Raw genomic sequence first — 21,272 nt, forward strand, 5'->3', positions numbered from 1 at the left:
GTGGGCTTTACTACATTGATTGTTGAAATTTATCATTTGCTTTCATCGGAAAAAGTATGTTTTTTATTTTCTTTTACAGGTCTCCCTCCCTGGCGTACCTTTCCTAATTCCCTTCCCCCCGTTTCGCCACTCTGAGCTTCTGTTACTCTCATTACCAGAGTAGGAGCTGCTGGAAGGTGGGCTGCTGATTGGTACTGCTCCCAAGGACCTCCAAATCTCTGACACAAAGTGAAAGGATTTATGTGACAATCCTGCTAGATACCCATGTGAGATGAAAGGCTGTAGAATATTATTTTAACTAGCACACAATAAAATTTAAATATCTGTAAATTAACTGTGCAAATATTTCGGAACATATCAGAATTAGCAAAGCACAAATGAAGCAATTCTTTTTAAAATTCGGAAGTGTGAAGGGAACAAATATTTGAATACGATCAAAACAAATCAATACACTTGGTGGTGCCATTTCCACACATTATTATTTGTGCGCTATAAAGTCAGTAAAACTGTATGTCTGTGCAAATGTAAGGGGCATTTCAATTGAAGATGTGTTGTCTGTAATGGCTGTGTACAATCACACCATGCATACTCCACTCAACTCACCTCTTTGATACTCTATGCTAGTACACCCTACAACACTCCACAACAAACCATGACGCTCTACTCCCTTCTCCAATATGCCACTCTATTCCAATGTACACCACTATACCCCACTACACGCCACAGTACGCTACTCCACTCTATAGTATGGCACTCCACTCTACAGTACTCCACTCCACTCTAAGACACTATGCACCTGCACTCTATGCCACTCCACTCTGACACTCCACACCATTCTGTGGCACTCCACTACAACCTATGAACCCTTCTTTCTATGACCCCTTCATTCTATGACCCCTTCATTCTATGACCCCTTCATTCTATGACCCCTCCACTCTATGACCCCTCCACTCTATGACCCCTCCACTCTATGACCCCTCCACTCTATGACCCCTCCACTCTATGACCCCTCCACTCTATGACCCCTCCACTCTATGACCCCTCCACTCTATGACCCCTCCACTCTATGACCCCTCCACTCTATGACCCCTCCACTCTATGACCCCTCCACTCTATGACCCCTCCACTCTATGACCTTCCATGACATTCTACAACACTACGCCACTCCACGGCTCTCTACTCTATGCCACTCCCATCTACTCCACTCTACTCTACAACACTTTACCCCACTCCATGTTATGCTACTCTATGTTCCTCAATGACACTTTAACAACACTGCTCCACTCTATGCCATGACACACTACGCCCCTTTACTCTATGCCCCCTCCACTCTATGCCCCTCCAATGCTTGTTTCCTTTACTTTTGCACGTGTCATTAAGGCAGTGCAGTGATCCACTGTAAGTCAAACTGAAAGAACATTGGAAAAGAAGAGTCATCATTCACTGCCCTCCTGTGGTAGCATCTCAAATATACTGCTAGAGATGTTTCAACCTGCAATGTCCTACATAAGTAGATTTGCAATGCATGCCTAATTCGCATATGTAAATTGTAGACCAGATGTGGGATTACATTGCTGCTTTTTCTGTCTCAGTTACTAGGCTGTCACATGTATGAACTACAGATGCTCTACATCAGTCTTGAAACTGGTCCAGAGATGTGCCAGCTTTTCAGGATACCCACATAAAAAAATGTACAAGCAATTCATCTAAACGATTTGAAGTCTATAGCACCTTTTGAAAAGTTCAGTTTTTCTTGCCTTATAACCTGGGACTATATGCACTAAAATAGTATTTTTTCCCTTCATCTACATTCCTGTCCCACAATCTCCAATGAAAAAAAATGTTCAATACAGTGCAAGAAAATTTTACAAAAAATAAAAACAAAGTGTTTGGTTGGAGAAGAGCTTCTTGATCTTTCATCAGAATCTAATACCATGGATCAACAAATTCCAGCTGAAAGACTACACAACATAGGAATACAGGTTAGCCCCTAAAATATGGTCAGTCCAAACTCGCAGTCATAGTAAAAACCCTGTCACTGCCACCACTGTCATTAGCACCAATCTCACAAAAGGCAGGTGATCCCCAATGCTCCACAACTCCATCTCTTCCTTTCAACATACACTTAACTGTGTTGCCTGAGCTTATTAACTCCTGAAACTTAACCCTTTACAATTCCATCGAAACCACTTATTTTAAACTGCATGTAGGTATGTATGTTTCTACAAGGTATTTCTATAGCGCAAACGTAGCCGAAAGTCAGCGGAGCACAGTACATGGTCAAAAACGGCCTAAAGTCAATGAGTGAAAGGAAAAGTAGTGGAGTTGTGGACTGTTGAGCACTGTGATGTAGTGTTCTATAAAGAGGTCAGTCTTCAAATCTTTCCAAAATTGAAGCATCAATAGTGTAGTCCTAATGGCAACGTTGTTCCAGATCCTATTGCATAAATGGAAAAGGACTGCTGCCTTGAATGAGTTTTTTTTTTTACAGTTCTTAGTCCACAATCTGATGGTGTTCTGGCTACGAATGTGCAGAGAACTACCAGAGATGGTGAACATGTCTGCAAGCTAGACAAGGGTGCTGGTGGTGATGGATTTGTAAGTGACGCAGCTGATTTTGGGTCAGACCTTTGGTCACCTTTAGGCAGTAAACTACTGGAACGTAATCCCTAAAAAGAAACATGATCTTAACCCAACTTCTGCCTGGCATAAAGAAAACAGACATCCCTCAAGACACTGACAGCAGTAAAGAATTGGAGTGTGATTATGGACTCCAAACTAACTTGAAATTCAGATCAACAATATAACAAAAAATGCTTTGAGCACAATAAGATGATTTCGTCAGAGCTTTCCGTACCTGGGTTACCCACAGAGGATCAAGGCCGCAACAGCCTTACTGTGTTACAATTAAGAATATGCCAATGGACTCAATATTGGGCTTACAAAGTGCCTAAACACACTTCAACTAATACAAAATGCTGCCACTGTACAACTTCGTAGCCTGCGGAGATGTTACCACATCACCCCTGCCCTCAATGCCCTACACTGGTTACCTGTTGAAAGAACAATCTCCAGAAAATCCCTCCTCATTTCCTATAAGCAAAACCACAGCACTGGACCAATTTTTCTAAAACCAAGATTGAAGCTCTAAACCCTAAGAAGGAACTTTAGGTTTAGACTGCAAATGCTTATGATCACCCCCTTTCAGAACAACCGATCTAGAAGAAAACTCCTCTTGGTACAAACAAACAAACGTTGAAACATCATACCCAAGAAAATAAGGACAATTAGAAATCACCTGGAACTGTGAAAAGAAATTAAAAACTTGGCTTTTATCAAAATGATGACACCTCTTTGGTCTGGCGTAAACGTATCAAAGTGGTACAGCCCAATACACTAGCAAAAGCAGGCACCTGAACGCTGGTTTCTTTCCCACAACTTGGGCACCCCAATACAGTGTTTTAACCCGTGGACTAAAGGGTGCCATCAACTGCAACTTTTATTTATAACAATCTCTACACAAAAAAGTTAGTCACCCGGTTTCTATTCATCCATTTTCTGCAACACTAACGTGTGGACGCCGGGAAGGCCTATAAACCATTTCTAGTCTGCCTCCAAACTTCATGAGCCTTTCCCACAAACTACAACCAACACCCTTCAAACTTCACATCTGAATAGTACTCAGTACATTTATTAAAACTGTGCTACTCAATGTCCAGATTAGTGCTATAAAGCCCAATATGAGATACACACTACATAATCAACAAACTTGAAAGCCCTTTAGGCCTTGCAAGGAGTATCTAAAGAGATCTATGAATAGAATGGTGGAAAACAGGTTTCAAGATTTTCGTAGATTTCTTGATTCAGGAAATACCCTATGTATGGAAGGGGAAAACTAGACAGTGAAGGACACACATGGAATATTTTTATGGAAAGCTGCAATGCACAGACAGAGGTTCAGCCTTGGTGTTGGAACCTTGCATCATTTATCAAAAGTTAAACTGTCCCAAGCCATCTGCCCTCCCTTTGATTTATGATGTTGTTCTGTTGCACCCATTATAGAGTACAGAACATTGTTTTGGGAAATGAACACTGAATACGGACACAGATGTGTCTTTAATAGTTTAGCTTTATGAATCTAACTGTAGGTTTACTTTTTTGTCAACTATGAATTTGGATTGTTTTTTTCACTATGTTATAAATAAAGCATACTGCAAAAAGAAGAAAATTGCCCAGGGACAAGGTTCACTGCCTCTTAGCAAATAAGTTGAAAGGGAGGAAAAATAAAGACAACATATAGGTCTGAGGATACCAACAGTCTCCATTCCCTATATGCCAAAGCAAAAAGCCAACCATTGAAACAATTTAATGCTAACCTCTATAAATGCCAACCATTGAAACAAGTTAATGCTAACCTCTATAAATGCACTTATGTGTTGCTTCAGGCAACACTACAGTATCTACAGGACCTCCAAATCCAGAGGGTGACTGAATACCAGGTGAAGGATTTTAACTCCCCAATTAAAGAGGACGAAATTAGATCAGCCATTAGATCCCTCTAAACAAATAAGACCCTCAGGTCGGATGGGTTTGGAGAGGATTTAACAAGCTCAACATAGGGAAACTAGCACCAATATTGAAAGACATATTTCATCATTTCCGAACTAGTAACAGAGTCGGCCCCACCATGGACAAAGCCACAACAGGGGTGATCCCCAAACTGGGTAAACACCACTCAGACTACTCAGCCTACAGACCTATAATCCTATTGAACATAGACATCATGAAAGAGCTGGCTATGCGACTGACCCCTCCCATCCCTCAACTAATCCACAAGGACTAATCGGGCTTTGTGACAGGGAGAGAAACCTTTGACAGGATCCGCTGTATAGTCCACCTTGCCAAAAACCCAGGAGAAAATGCATACTGAGTGTACTATCATCTCTGGATGTCGAAAAGGCTTTCGACAGGGTGTGCTGGCCCTTTTTTATAGGCAGTGCTCCGCCGTTGCAGACACGTTCTTCAATATGGTCCTGGCGCCTATTAAGTGCCCACTAAGACTCTGGTGAGTGGATCCTTTTCCGATACTGTTCATCTGCAACGCAGCATCCAGCAGGGTAGCCCCATGTCCCCCTACTATACGTGCTGGTCCAAGAACCACTACCTATAAAGATTCGCCAGATCCCGGCAGTGAAGGGCATTCTTTGTAGGGAGGCAGAGCATAAGATTTTGCTGTTTGCAAATGACTATTTTACCATGGAGTCGCCCCAGTATTCTTTACCCGCACAGATGTAGTTTCTTGCAGAATACAGGGACATATCGGGGTACAAAATTAGTCATACTAAATCGGAGATGATCTCTTTGGGACTCACCCCCTTAAAAGTTTCTTCTAGAGGGGCGTGGCCAAGGTGGCAACAGAGTAGGACGTGTTTCTCCGCTGTTCCGTCTCCACCACACTGAATCCTCCCTACCACCCCTGGTACAGATACACCTGAGCCGGGTTTCAAATACAGCTACGTGGGGCAGAGTCCCAAGCCCCCTGACAGAGACGGTGACCTCTTCCACACGTAGAGAGCTGAGAAACACAAGACGGGCTCAGGACTAGAGCGAGAATCGGAGGCCCGCCTGAGGCACCAGCTATAGCCGTGGCTCTTGAGGAAGCAAGGGGTTGGGCACCTCTTCTGTGTCAGTGACTGGCACCGTGGATGTGTGCGACAGCAGCTCGCCCTTCCTGGGAGGGACGGACACTGGAGGGGGCGGGATCACCTGGACCTTGCCGAGCAGAGATACCGAGACACGACTGGAGGAGCGGACTGGAAGGGGAGGTGCCACACAGAGCGGAGGAGCCAGGAGCTGGGCAGGGGGCCTGAGAGTGCTCCGACGTCGATGAGCAGCGAGGCCGGCTCCCGCCCAGACGCGAGTGGCTTAGGCCGGTCTCCCAGACGCGGAAACCCGACCGGACACGAGAGGCCCACTGAGCAGGGGACAGCTGTCCGGCCCAAACGCACTGGTGCACACCAGGCAGAGAACGTTGGAGGAATAAAGAGGACAGATTTAGGGAGAAGCTTTATAGGCCGTGATCCAGAGGCTTACGCAGAAGCCCATCACAGATCTCCGGCACGGAGGGTGCAGTAGGATGGGCATCTTCTGATCTTGGAGCCGGGGCCTAATATAGACTCCAAGAGACAATAGTTCAGCCTCCCTCAACTGACTCGATGCGGGAGACAGGAGATGAGCTGAAGACTCCCCTGCTGGAGTACGTGCTCGTATGACAGGCCTGGATCTCGGTGTGCACCCCCGGGCGAAGAAGAGCTAAACCAGCCTCTAAGCAACAGCAAGAGCACCCAGTGGGAGAGCAGAAGACCTAGAGTGAGTCTGGGGGCCTGTGGACCGCATCGGCAGCCACAGCATAGGAGACAATAGAGGGCTTGGGTGCGAAGCACGCAAATGCATATCACCGGTCTCTGGCGAGGTCCAGGCTGCCGGTGAGTCGGGGGGGACCCCAACTTATAAGAGTTACACCTGGGCAGCAATAGCAGATAGTCCTCAACCTCAACATTCGCAGGAAACAAGACTTCCCACCCTCGTTTGTGGGAAGCCTTAGACTGCTGAAGAGAGGAGAAGAACGGGGATCCCTTTGTGTCTGCGCACCAGTCAGCTCGAAACCGGTGTGCCTCCAAAGAGCGAGGGAGTGTCAGGGATTACTATAGAGCACCTCTCCTCCCATCCAGAAACTTTGGCAATACAGAGCGAATGGCATCCGCGAGGGTGAACAAAGGTGGCACCATCAAGAACATGCTCACAAAACCAATGGGCACCCAAGAGGGAGAGCCCAAGGGAGTCCGAGCAGAGCGACCTCACCATCAGTAGAAGAGTCAGAGGCCCCAGTCACACGTCCATACCTAGAAGCCCTGTTCTTAGGTGTGAGAGACGACCTCCTAGCAGTCAACAGGGCTCTTACGAGTGAGCTTAATGCGGTTCGAAAGGAAGTGACAGACATCGGAGATAGAGTAGGCGCACTTGAGGAGAGGGCTGCGTCTCGAGATGAGGAAATCGAGCAACTGCTACAAGAAATATACCGCCTGTAAGAGCAACAATTGGACCTCCAAGCACAAGCGGAGGACTTAGAAAATCACTCCAGACAAGACAACATTCTAATACGCGGTGCTCCCAGAGATGAAGAAGTAGAAAGCTTAGAGGCTTATGTAGCAGACCTGTTCGCTCACATTATTGGCGACATCAACAGAAGCAATTCGCCTGGGCAGGACTCACAGGGTGGGTAGATGGGGCCCAGGAAAGGCTCGCCCGTTAGACATTCTGACCTGTATTCACAACTTTGCTCTAAAGGAACGGATCCTAAAAAAGGCTAGAGAGTCACTGACAATTCAGTTCCGGGGCCAGACTCTCCATCTGTTTCAGGATCTTGCCACCACCACACTTCAAAAAAAGGCGAGAGTTCCGACCAGACACGACCTTCCTCCGTGACAAGAAGGTGGCCTACTCGTGGGGCCACTCATTCAGATTGATATTTTGATGGCAAGGCCAGCTTCGCTCCTTCTGGGGCAAAGTGGGGATACAGCTGGCGGAGATCAGAGGTCGCCTCCTGGGGTACTGTATACACTATGTCTCACATTCCATACTTATAGGGTCTATCTACGTCCCAAGAGGCAGGAGCAGTTTCTACAGGAAGCAATAGAAGAAATTATGGCCAAACAGGATAGATGGCTGGCGTTATGGGAGACTTAAACTTGGTGTTCCACAACAACTTGGCTCGCTCGACCCAGCGGCAGGGAGCAGCAGGGGCAATTAGTGTGGGGGTGCCCGTTGGTTGCAGGAATTGGGTCTGTGGCATCCGGAATCCAGAGACTATACAGTTTATTCCCACGCACACAGATCTTATGCAAGGCTCGACTACTTCTTGAGCTCCAACAGGGCACAGGATGCACTGCGCTCAGTGGAAATCGAACCCCGTGCCCTGTTCGACCATTCGGTGGCCCTACTGGACCTCGCCCTCCCACCCCAAAATCTGGAACCTTAAGTGTGGCGACTACGGGAAACACTACTTCGTAGCCCAGAAGTCGTCCAACAGGTAGAGAAGGCGATTAGGGACTACCTGGAAGTTAACAAAATTTCCACAACCCCACCTGTGATAGTATGGGATGCCCTTAAGGCAGTAATCAGAGGGATACTGATAGCTATATCTGTGGCAGATGATAAAGTCAGGCCAGGCAAAGGGGCACAACTCCAACAAGTCCGGGAACTCGAACGCATCTACCACTGCACTGGAGCTCCCAGGGTATGGAGGAAGCTAGAGTCGATCAGGAAGCAACTAGCTGGCTGAGACCTAAACCATGCCGAACAATCGATCCTACGCCTTAAGCATGCATTCTACCAGGGAGGGAATAAGTGCGGGAGAAAACTAGCGAACAAACTCATAGGGCAATGTCAGGACAACACCGTGGAGGCTCGAACAACAGAAACAAGGGAGGTAATAGATGGAAAAATAGGCAGTGGCAGCTAGGTTCGGATCCTTCTATAAGGACCTTTACTCAGTCCAGGATCTCCCTCCCCAGGCGATCTCTGAATAACTGAAAAGAGCTAAAGTGACCAGCTTCACAGCAGAACAAGCGGCAGGCCTTGACAACCCTATTAGAATCGAGGAGGCCGTAACTGCAATCTCTAGATTAAGGACCTATAAGTCTCCTGGCCCTGATCGCTTTCCAGCTGTCTTTTATAAAACTTTCTGCGGCAGAGTAGCCCAGCAACTAGGAGCCCAGCGACGCTCCAGCCATCAATGAAAGAGGCCTCCATCACAGAAATAGCAGAACCGAGCAAGGACAAAAGACTATGCGGGTCCTATCGACCTATATTGCTCTTAAATGTGGATGAGAAACTATTCACAGGGATCCTGGTGGAGCGCTTTGCCCCTCTTATGCCAAGACTGGTCGCTCCAGACTAGTCTAGATTCATCCCCAATAGGCAATGTTCGGATAACACCAAGCAACATCTCCATCTTGTAGACAAGGCGTCCTACTCCCAACGAGAGCTGATGCTTTTTTCTATAGAAGCGGCGAAAGCTTTCGATAGGGTGCACTGGCCTTACCTGGCAGAGGTACTAAGACATTTTGGATTGGGGGGACAGGTTCTGCCTGTGGGTGTTGAGTAGTTACAAAAGACCACAAGCCTCGGTTAGAGTCAATGGTAGAAATTCAGAGAGCTCCCCAATCCGACACGGTACGCAACAGGGATGTCTCCTTTCCTCTCTCTTATTCGCGCTCTCTTTGGAGCCTTTCGCGCAGAAAGTACTGGACGATCCAGATGTGAGGGGCATATTCTTTGGGGGTGAAAAGCACCTTATTGCACTATATGCGGACGACGTCATCGTTTCTCTCGATAATCCCCAGGAGACACTCCTGAGCTTTCTAAGAGAGGTCGAGAGGTTCTCAGAGGTTTCAGGCTTCCGAATTAATATCGCCAAATCACAGGTGCCGTGTCTGGCGTTCTCGCAGGCTACGCAGGAACTTCCTACGCGGGCTCTTTCAATTGGTTGGAGTACTAACATCTCGTACTTGGGTATCCAACAGGCCCCGACCATCCAAGAGATCGCGACCCTTAATTACAGAGAGCTAGTTGACAGGGTGAAGTCAGATTTAGCTCGCTGGCAACCATATACGCTGTTGTGGCTAGGACGAGTGGCGGCATTAAAGATGACAGCCATCTCTAGAACTCTATACATATTCCGGACTTTGCTTCTCTGTCCCCTACCAGGAACGTTCCAATCTCTACAGAGAGCTTTCCAGACCTTTGTTTGGGCAAACCAGCGGCGCACTCCAAGGGAGGGAGGCCTGGGCGTTTCATCCATCCTGTGTTATGTCCAAACCGCATAGCTCAGGTATCTGGTGGAGTGGTCTCGCCCAGAATCTGAAAAGTCTTGGTTGTTTATGGACAGGGCACTGGACGGAAACTCCCTGTGGAAGAAACTCTTTCTGAAAAGATCTAACCGCTCACCTAACCTTTACCTCTCAGCGATAACCCGGCCTACGCTTCGGGCACGGGATGCGGTAGGAGCGAAGTGGGGCCTTACATCGTTCCCTTCCCCGCTCACTCCAGTAGCGAACAATCCGGACTTCTCTCTAGGATCGAATCACAACACGTTCAGTGTCTGCCAGAAGCCGGAGTGCAGATCAATAGGCCATTTCTTTGATGAAGAGGGTCCTATCCCATTTGATACCCTGATAGCCGACTATGCAGTCCCACTATATACAAAATAAGACAATGGTTGATGGGTTCGGAAGTGAGGGAAGCTGCACAGCGACACAACCAACTTCGAGAAGTGGTTTCTCGGTAAGGAGTCCGACAAACGACTAGTTTCTAATCTATATAAAATCCTGATGGGCCAGGAGCTAGAGACAAAATCCTCTGCCCAGCTGCGGTGGGAACGAGAACTGTGGTTATAACTAACACAGAGGGATTGGAGAGACATATATTATAGGGCAAGATACACAGCTCCCAATACATCCAAGCACAGAGACAGTGGTGAAGATCACTTCCTATTGGTTCTTGACACCAGTCTGTCTGTACAAAATCAAACCAGAACGTGGAGGCAAATGTTGGAGATGTAGGAACTTTCCTGGGACTCTGGTTCATATCCTCTGGGAATGCCCCAGACTGGCACATTTCGGGAAAGAGGTCCTGTAGGAGATTGATACACATTTTAGCACCCAGCTTCCCAGATTGCCCTCCTATGTAGTACTAGGACTTTCCAACCCACTAACATACCCACTCAAATCCAGGAGAGGCAGACACATTACTTTGGCCATAAGTGCGGAGCACCAATCAATATTGGCCTGATGGGGTACGGATAGAGTCCCGATTAGATTGTCCTGTATAAATCATATCTGGGATTTACTGGGGATGGAGAGACTCTCGAAACTTTAACCAGAAGTGGACATGTTCCGGGAGATCTGGAACCCATTCACAACACTTCTTTCACAAGAATTCACTGTGCTTACTTGCCCACGATATCTCAAACTGCTATGCTTGACGGAGCGGACCCCACATTCTTGCTGAGACTAACTTTTTGAAAGCTATAGGCTGCGATCCTAGTGTATATTATTAGCTCGACGGGGACCCGAGGTGGTGGGAGGGGGGGGGGGGGGTACTGAAGGGGAGTTTCATGTTATAAGTTGCACAATAGCTGATAATGGCTGAAAGTTGACGCCGTTTCAGCAGATGACCAACTTCATTTTCATGCTTACCTTGCAACAATAAAAACAAATTTGAACATAAAAGTTTCCTCTAAAGCTATGCACTACCTGGTGGTTAACCTACCAGCTACCTATTGGAGTGGATCCCTGCCAACATCCCTCAGCTCCTAATGGACATGAAACTTAAAATGCAGAGGAGCGTTTTGTGGTTAGGTCGGAAAGTGGCAATCAAAATGACCTTGGTTACCAGATTCCTGTATGCCTTCCAGGATTTACCCTTAAGCATATTATGCTCCACAATAGAGGACTTTACCCACTCCTTTATGAAAATTGTCTGGCAGGGTAAGGCTAACAATCTATCCAAAAAACACTTTGATGGCTCCATGAGAGAAGGGTGGGACTGAGTTTCCCACATGTTTTCCACTAATATAGAGCTGCTTGACTGCAAATAATAGGGGAATGGTCTAAACTGGAATCCTGCAAACACTGGCTCCATATGGACAGGGATGTTTATGGGGCATGCATAATGGGATGAAATTTGAATGCTCCGCAAGCATAGGCCTCAAAACCCATACTGTAGTCAAATCACTAGTACACTGCTGAATGCATGGAACACAGTGGTAGCCCGACACGACATAACCTTCCCATCCACTTTGACACCCATACTGGACAATCCAGATTTCACACCAGCACAAGGGAGAAACCCTCACCTGCACTGGAAGGATGGGAACTGTAGAATTATATCAGACATGTTTATGAAGGGGGAAATTAGATCCTTTTTGGACTGAATTTTATTTATTTTTTTAAACGTCTTACGGAGACAGAATGCTTTTGGTACCAACAAATATGACATTGGTTCCTTCACCCACAATTAAAGGCGGAAACCCAACTGCTGTCAACGGGCAACAAATTCCTCCCGTCGTACTGGGAGATTAAGGGGTGAGTTTCTGCCATGCACAGACATCTAAACACCACTCTAAAGCTTAACCCCTAGTCTTAAATGCACACATGGACATCAACACACAGATATGGTAAAAACTGTGGAGGGATATTTAGAAGTATTCCCTATTGGTTAGTCAGAAGAACTCAGCTCTCAAAATACGGTCAGCCTGGTAACGTGCACCAGACAAACTCCACAGTTCTGACAGATCACAACTAAACTGTGTTGGAGGGGGTGCAGAATGGTGGGGAATCCACTCCTTGTTTGGTGAAGTTGCCCAAAGTTACAACACTTCTGGAAATAAGTATTATCCACAATTACAGACATTAAAGGAGTCATAGTGTCAGCTGAGCCCATAGTGACAGTACTAGGCCTACACACACAATTCCGGCAAGGAGGTTTTCTGAAACACTGGTGTATGCTATACCACTTACTGCTAATTGCGAGGATGCCCATTGCCAAATATTGGAAACAGACTACTCCTCCTGGATGGCACACATGGTGTTTGCATACTTGAGACACGATGGCAACTGAAAACATGATAGGATGCATATAGAAGGACAGGAGCAAACCTATGACCACTTGGCAGCCGGTACTTTTATATATGGATGATGCACAAGGTGCGTGGATATATCCTTCGAGACTACAACCAAAGAATGTATTCAGCTAGATCTCAAGAGAGGACTCCACCTTATACCCGATAAAGTAAGTTGTCGGGCTTAGTACTACTATGGTAATGTATTTCCTTAGTATTCTTAATACGTAATCCTACTTGGGCAACTGGAAAATAATTGCTGTATACTGGGGGTGGGGGAAATCACACTAAGATAGGAAGGTTTTTCTTTTTTCATTCGTCTGTTTGTAAGAACTCAATGGAAAGTTGTACTTTACTGTCAGGAAATGAATAAATTACATTTGGAAAACATTAAGAAAAATGCATGCAATGAGAAAGCTTTAAATAAAGCCCACTGTGAAGTAGTTACATTACCTACTGATAAAAACAACATGAAAAAACAGACTACAATCTTGCACAATTTAAAAATAGTAGAAATAGGGCAATTTAAAAGGACCAATTAAATGTAGGCCACAGTCATCATACAAAGTTATGCTGTAAATTACTCCTATTGAAACAAGAGAATGGCCATTCATAATAATGTTGTGAGTACTAGCGAGCACCCAAAGTCGATTCACTAATAAAAGCACACCTAGCATTAAGGATTGTTGAGCCTAAACAAAGAAGAAAAATAACTGTACCTTGTATTCCCAAAGATTCTGGGGAGGTTTAACTCCAAGTGTTTTGACACGTTCCAACTCCATTAGGATGGCTTTTCGGTGACTGTTGTTCTCAATACTATACGGAACCTTGAAAAACTCTTCCTCTGCTAAAGTTAAGAGAAGCCTAAAAACACAAAATATATCAGTTACACTACAATAACTAATGGGTTTCCACAAATCTCATAAAATCAATTTCCAATCCGATGTTTATATTGGCATTATGGCTTTTTGGCTTCTTTATCATGTAACCCATGTATAAGAGGTCTTTTTATGGACACCTGAGTATAGGAAACTGACAAGCTCAATGTGAGCAAAGAAAGACTGATCTACGACCGAAAGTGAAACATATGCAGCTTTTCATAGGCAGTAATGAGATGGATAAGATTTGCTTGATAACTACAAGACACTTACCCCATGGGCTGTTTCATATAACTTATTTGTTGAGGCTGAACTACTTGTGGTAGGACCAAAATGTACTTTTAAAAAGCAGTTAAACAACAGCTATCCTAAACTATTACTGTTTGTGTGTGCCCATCTGTCATCAGATGGGGAGGTATTTTCAGTATTTGGAGAACAAAAGCTCAACCTACAGTGTGCTATCTCAAAGGAATGCTTTAACGGAGGACTTCTAGAGATCACAGAGTAGGATTGTGTTATAAAACTCTACCCATGCCATCAGATCATTTTGACTTAAGACTTAATTTATGAAACAGTTTTGCCTTCTATTTTCTGTTTTACTGTCGTGTCTCATCACCAGGACCCCTAATTTATTAATCAATGAATTCTTATACTCAATCTCTTCAGGATGTTGCGAGTATCATACAAATTCATAACAGACACTAATATACTATAAATCTGGGGAGAGCTCCTCATGCTGACAGATCTACTTTTGGGAGCCTAAAGATAATAACATGGTCTGTGAAATTCAAGTCTGTCTTATTTACACATGTTTAAATATGATCATCGTCACATGCACATCCCTCAATGCTCAGATCATAATTTGAAAATAAAGAGTTGTCAAAGGACTTCTTTTAGAAAGCTATTCCCCAATTCTCGTCTTTGTGGGTACATGGATGCAAATAGCTGTATTTTATCTCAACATTTTCATATTACGGTGACTGTCCAAAATTACTGAATTCCCAAAAATATGCAGTCTATAAATCCAACTTAAACCGGCTTCCTAATGGTTTTACAGACCACATGTTATGTAAGGACAAATATTGTTGCTGTGATGTGAAAAGTGGTGTAGAGTCTGCATTTCTCATAACAACAACTTTGTTTAATTCACTACTCATTTTACAATATAACATATGATGACAGAAGTACCCAAAAAAATAAACTAACGCAACAATCTTGTTTGTCAACTTACGTTCAGATGATTTCAGAGTCAGATCTACAGTCCAAAAATCCATCACACTGTCTTACTGACATGTAACGGTTTTGCTCAAAGTACCCTGTGCTGCAAATCAAGTAAGTGACTTTGCAATCCCACTTGGGGGTTCATCTTCTATTATAGTTTCTTATTTTATTTATGGAAATCGATCCCTGAACTTCCCTTATTGAAGTTTCTCTTGTTCCAGGATAAGAGCTCCGTACTGTTTTTCCTATAACACCATTATATCATCACTGCCTACTGTGACAGTGTTCATTGGCTGATCAACCAATCTTGCAGTAAATGAAAAGCAATCTTCTTTCCAGTATCAATGTTGTGTAAGACCACGGCTTTTCATACGGTTAGCATGTGCAGTGACAGACTTGTCATGTATAAACTACATGACAATGGTACAGCCAAATATACTTAATCATGCACCAATTGTTTGTAAAGTGTTAAGACCAATTGTAATCACAAAGTCATTTGTCCTATGGGTATAACATCAGAGATTTTGAGGTGTTCATCGTAAAGGCTATATTATGAAGAAATATAATCTACAAGAGTGTCTGACAAAGTATATTTCAGCACGGAGTTTTCAATGGGCACTGTGGCTCTCAGCACTAAGCTCTCTTCTCTCGCTTATGTTGGGACCTTCTAGAGATTTCTATTACAACAGAGATTACATGTTTTAGAATTTCTGAGAAAAACTGAAGGCTAAGAAGTGAATGGAATGAAGTAAGAGGCTCTGGCACAGTAGAGACCTTTTACAGGGTGGTTACGCACAGAATTCAGAGGAGGATACCTAGATCATGCTTGCCAATAGTTCAGAATTGTACAATGCTATTTCCAAAGTCCATCAGGGCCCAATGGAAGGCAATGGGAAACTTGAAAACAAAAAGAAAGAATAGGGCAAAAAAGGGACATAAACAGAGAACACTCAAAAAATTTCCAAAAACCTGCATACGGGATCAAAAGGAAGGTTTACAGGTATTTGCTGAAATAGTAACAGTTATTTGACTGCAGAGCATAGATGTAATTCGATGTTCGTTAGGCGACTAAAATCTTTTCGAATTCCAATGTGCTTCCTTTTTTTTTTATTCTGTTAATTGAAAATCTTTCAGTACGTATAGCAGGGTCATGATGCCCAAGACGAATGTGAAAGGGATGTAATAACATTTTTTTAAGACAATGTTCACTGCAGAATTGTTCACAAGCTGCAGTCCGGAGCAAAACAGACAGGAGCCTCACAGGACTCTCAGAACAAAAAAGCAGCATCTCGATCTTGGAGGAAATAACAGAGACTGTTCTTGAGTATTCATTTTTTGATTTGCTTACTAAGCCAAAATCTGTTCACAATCAGTTAGTTCATTAGAAAGACATGTACAACATGTTGGCAAAGGATATGATGAATACATCGTGGTCGAAAAAAATCCAAAGCAGGAGGCAAGAAAAATCATTCAAATATTCAATGTAAATCAGTATACAAAGTAATGCAAATTTTTCATATGAAAATGTTTTAAGTGTACTCAACAGCCAAATATTTTGACTTGAGTGTATTTTATAGCATGTTAACATTAACGTACAACTAAAATCAATATAATTTTTAACAAGTGCAATATTCACGTCACGCTGGGTCAATTTAATCAGTGTGTATGAAACACATCCATTGTTTAATTTGGTGCATGAAACTAGAACATCGCTGTGGGTGGAATGAATAAGATTGTACTTTTTTAAATCCATGTTAAATTCAGTTAGTGAAGGCATGATCCGACCAAAATAGGGGAGACAGTTCGACAAGACTTGGTTTAGATGTGGGAGTGAGTGAGGAGAGGATGTAACCGCATTAGCAAGAGTTGACTATCTGTTAGGCAGCGTTGTTGTTCCACTCATCACTTATTACTGGTCATAGGGATGTGGATAATCATCCACCCAGATGTTTAAGTCACCCCGGAGGACAAAGCACTTTGACATCACCATCATGAGTAAGAAACTCAGCTGAAATTGTTAACTGATGTGTAGAAGATCACTATCTAGATGAAAGAGGAGGCTGGGATGCATTTCAAATGGATCAGCTTACATAAATTGACGCTTTGCAATCAAGAAACAGATGCCTGTAGAAAATCTTTCACAAGCATTTATTAAAAGAAAGGGAAATTGAGACATTGTTAGCCAATAGGCTGCTATTTTAAGTATAAGCAAAGAAAAATGGCACAGTGCATTTAAGAGACAGCCAGTACCCCTGAATCCCATCATACCCCACAGGTGACAATTAGATCAGGTCATTTTTACAGTGATAAGGAACTGTAAGTATCCAAGGAGGCTCAGTAACTTCTCAAAAGTTTATTAAGGAACAACATCTCCAGCTGAGTTTAATGCTCTCCAGCTTATTCTGTTCAAATCCCAACATTCTCTACCTAGGTCATACAAGTAATCAGATTTCATGCTATCTCATAAGGAAGGGACAACTATCCCTCAATTATACATAGATCTCCCATACTCCTCGTAGCACCATTCTCCAGGATTACAACACTGCGTTTGACTTCCCTCACCCTGCAAGGAATGGAATATTTGCTCTCCCCCTTGCAAACAAACCCTTTTTTCTCACGACCACCCAATCTCCCAGTCTTACACCACATTGTTTAACACTCTTCCTTTTGTTATAATACAGCACATTTTTACTTTGCAACTTTAAAACCCTCTTTTTCACTTCCTCACGATCCACTTCAACCTTCGTTGCTATTCCGTTCAACCATTTAGGGCACAAATGTCGAGACTCCTGTCACAGAGTGAGGGGTTGTCCTATGCGACCACATCATTCTCCTCAGTTCCCTCTTCCACAGAAGATGATTAGCTAGAGACAGTTGTATGTTTTCCATCACCAATCGGTTTACTCTCTCAACCAACCATTAGCTTGAGGTCAGAAAAGAGCCACTTTCTCATTCATAATTCCCATGCCAGAGAGATAATTCATCATCTCACTAGATATGAACTGCACCCCATTGGCCGACACAATATTTTTAGGTATTTCTTTCTCCATGAAAACCTCCTCCAAAAACTTGATAACATTTGAAGTGTTCACTTCCCCAACAGTATGGTAATCCACTGTCAAGAATTCCTGTCATACAAGGGAAACACGCCCTTATGTAAACAGGAGAGCTGTTACATAACTCAAGGGAAACACGCCCTTATGTAAACAGGAGAGCTGTTACATAACTCAAGGGAAACACGCCCTTATGTAAACAGGAGAGCTGTTACATAACTCAAGGAAAACACGCCCTATAAAGGGAGGAACCGGGAGGTACAAGGCTGTCGGATATTGTGTTTACACCGACGTACCTGCTTCGTGAAGAGCAGTGTTCCAGAGTGGTGCTCCAGTAAGGCAAGAACGGAGGTAGGTCGAGTCGTTACTCCCTGGGCCGTGTCTTGCCCCATCGTCACCTGTGAAGGACCCGGAAGCTCTACCGGTCAACCATTGAGCTTCGCTTTTTGACTCGGCTGAGTCCAAGCGCAGTGGCGCTTTTGCTGGTTGGAGTCGTAACTCCCAGCCCGACCAGAGACACAGGGACTGCCAGCTGTAACGCACACCAGGAGGTGTTTGCCGCGTTACAGACTCGGAAGTCCACAGGATCGATCGAGCGGCTGCTCTCGGTTCAGTCTTCTTGCTTGTGATTGGGGTATCGGTGACGCATCACCAGGAGGTGACTCCGCGTCCCGGTGCAGTCTGAGGAAGAGGTTGAGCGGCTGCTCCCTTCAGGTAGAGATCCCGGCTGGGTGTTTCCCTGACTCCTCGATTCTCCCCAACACTCTTCGTGCCCCTCACAGCCTACCGATTGGCATTGTCGGCCATTTCATTTCTGCCCTCTGTTGGCATACGCCGGGATCGGCGTATATGCAGAGGACGGTTAGGACCATCCGTGCTGTGGGCTGGTAACGTACTTAGCCTGGAGGATTCCAGTGACTATAACTTTTGTTTATTCTTTGTATTATATTTGCCTTCATTAAAAGAACTAACCCTTCACAAGTGGTTGCGTCCTCATTGTCGTGTCTGTTAAACGATCCTGAGACGTTCAGGGCGTTACATCCACTAAGATTAGGATACACTTATTTCTTGTTCCTAACCTGGATACATGTCCCAAGAAAATCGATGGCCAACTTTTCCGAAGGCCTTTCTGGAAAATTCATGACTTCTATCTGAGGCGGTCTAATCACTTTGGTTTTGTCACTGTTTGCACACGCCACACAATTCTTCACCTTTTCTTCCACATCTCGATTCATAGCAGGCCAACAGAATGATTGCCTCACCTTCCTTTTCACAAGTCCCCGTCCTAGGTGTTCTTCATGAACAATATTAGGAATGCTCATTTGAATACTCCTGGGGGGAACAAACTGACCTCATCTCAATAGCCTGCCACCAACTATGCTCAGTTCTTCCCTGATTTTGAAATACTCACATCTCACCTCTCATTCCATCCGTCTCTAGCCCCTTCCATCTCTTCCCATCCATACACAACTTTCTCCTCAACTTCCTTCATTACCACATCATCTTCCCCTGCAATCATCCATTCATCTGCGATTATAGTCAACTCCCCATTCACAAACACTTCTCTGGACGTTACCTCAGCAATGGTTTCTTCCGTATCCATATCCACTGGTATCCTTGATAGATAATCCGCTACAACATTTTTGCTGCCCTTCACAAATTCTATTTCATAATTGTAATCCATTACTGATAATAACCACTTAGTGATGCGCAGTGTAATGTTCCCTTCTAAACCTCTTCCACCCTTGAAAATATATGTTAAAGGTTTGTGATCCTTCCTCAATTTGAAAGGGATCCCCCACACTTAAAACCTGAAACGATTGATTCCACAACAACAGGCTAAGGCCTCTCTCTCAATTACGGAATACGTAGTTTCTGCTCCTTGCAACCTCCTGGATGCAAAACCAATTATATTTTCTATTCCATCTTTAACCTGCGTCAACACTGCACGAATTCCCACGTTACTAGCATCTGTCGCGACATATGTTTTTGCTGTCACATCGAAATGTCACAATGTAGGAGTGTGGGCAATTCTCTTCTTTATTTGCAAAAATGCACTTTCACACTCTTCAGTCCGTCCACACTCAACTCCTTTCTTCAATAATCTTCTCAGAGGCTCTACTATTTCCGTAAAATCTTTTACAAATTTTGCGCAATACTCTGCCAGTCCTAGAAACTATTTTAATTCCTCCTTAGTATGTGGCCTATGCACTCTCCCCATCGCTGTCACTATGTTTTTCTTTGGACTTTTACCATTAGCGCTAATGGTGCGTCCCAGATACATCACTTCCTTCTTGATTTGACACTTCTCTTTTTTCACAGTCAAACCATGTTTCTGTAACCTCACCATTACTTCCTCAAATAACCTATCATGTACACGGATATTTTTTCCCAGAATGAGTAGGTTGTCTTGAACGGATAGCACATGATCCAATTTACCAAAGATAGTTTTCATTATCCTATGAAAAACCTCAGAGGCTGAAGCAAGTCCGAATGGCATTCTTTTGTAACCGAACGCAGCCAAATGAGAAACGAAGGATATTTAATGTCTAGACTCCGCGTGCAAATCCACCTGGTAATACGCAGAAGACTTATCTAGAACAACGATCACGACACCCCCACCAAGACGTATCTAGAACAATGATTACGACACCCCACCTTCCATTCCTTACTCTATGCACTACTGGTTTTACTCCCTCTTTCAATATGATCTTGTGCGAAAATCCCTTCAATAAACCCAGCTCTTCAGAAAATACCTCTGGATACCGCTCGATCAAATCATCTCTATCTCCTCCGCACACTTCTACTTCATCTTGTTCAGCCAACGTTACCGGTTCAGTGGCATTAGGATTTATAATTATGCCCAGATATCGCTGATGATACCCCCCTAGCAAATCTGAGCCATAGTCAGTAATATACACTCTACCATACACCTCCTTTCCTTTGAAACTAATCATCAACCATTTAATTCCTAAGATTTCTATCTTCCTTCCTGCATAGCTTACAGCCTTTATATTTGGTTTACATAATTGATACTTATTAGTATACTCCCAGTTACTCTCAAACGTTTCTTTGGAGATCAGGGTGAACAAACTACCAGAGTCCACTAACACTCATACAGACACCCCTTCCAAGAGCACATGGCAGTGAGGTTTCTCTAATTTATCAACACATTCTAACTTCACACCACATGCATCCGTATTTCTTTTCCTTCCTTCACCTTGCTCTTCACCATCCACAGTTGAAATTATCTCCTGGACGCTTTCACAACAGTCATCAATTTGTTGATCAACCTGCTGAACTCTTCTCGCATCATTGACTTTTATTCTGGTCCTGCACACCTTTGCGAGATGACCTCTTTTCCCACACTTCCTACATACCACACTTCTGGCTGCACACCTCGCACTAGATGCAATGTGGCCAGGAGCACCACACAGG

General features: G+C 44.1%; 1 protein-coding gene across 4 annotated transcripts in view; it reads right to left on the minus strand.

Annotated features, from left to right (window-relative positions):
• BFAR (bifunctional apoptosis regulator) overlaps positions 1 to 21,272 on the minus strand; it is a 317,639-nt gene that overhangs the window by 127,194 nt on the left and 169,173 nt on the right. For all 4 annotated transcript variants that reach the window (XM_085628281.1, XM_085628279.1, XM_085628282.1 and 1 more), the window contains exon 6: positions 13,402 to 13,546. In XM_085628281.1, coding sequence (XP_085484407.1) covers positions 13,402 to 13,546 — 145 coding nt within the window. The remainder of the gene's footprint in view (positions 1 to 13,401; positions 13,547 to 21,272) is intronic.

This window comes from Triturus cristatus, chromosome 10 (assembly GCF_964204655.1).
Source record: "Triturus cristatus chromosome 10, aTriCri1.1, whole genome shotgun sequence".
Lineage (NCBI taxonomy): Eukaryota > Metazoa > Chordata > Amphibia > Caudata > Salamandridae > Triturus > Triturus cristatus.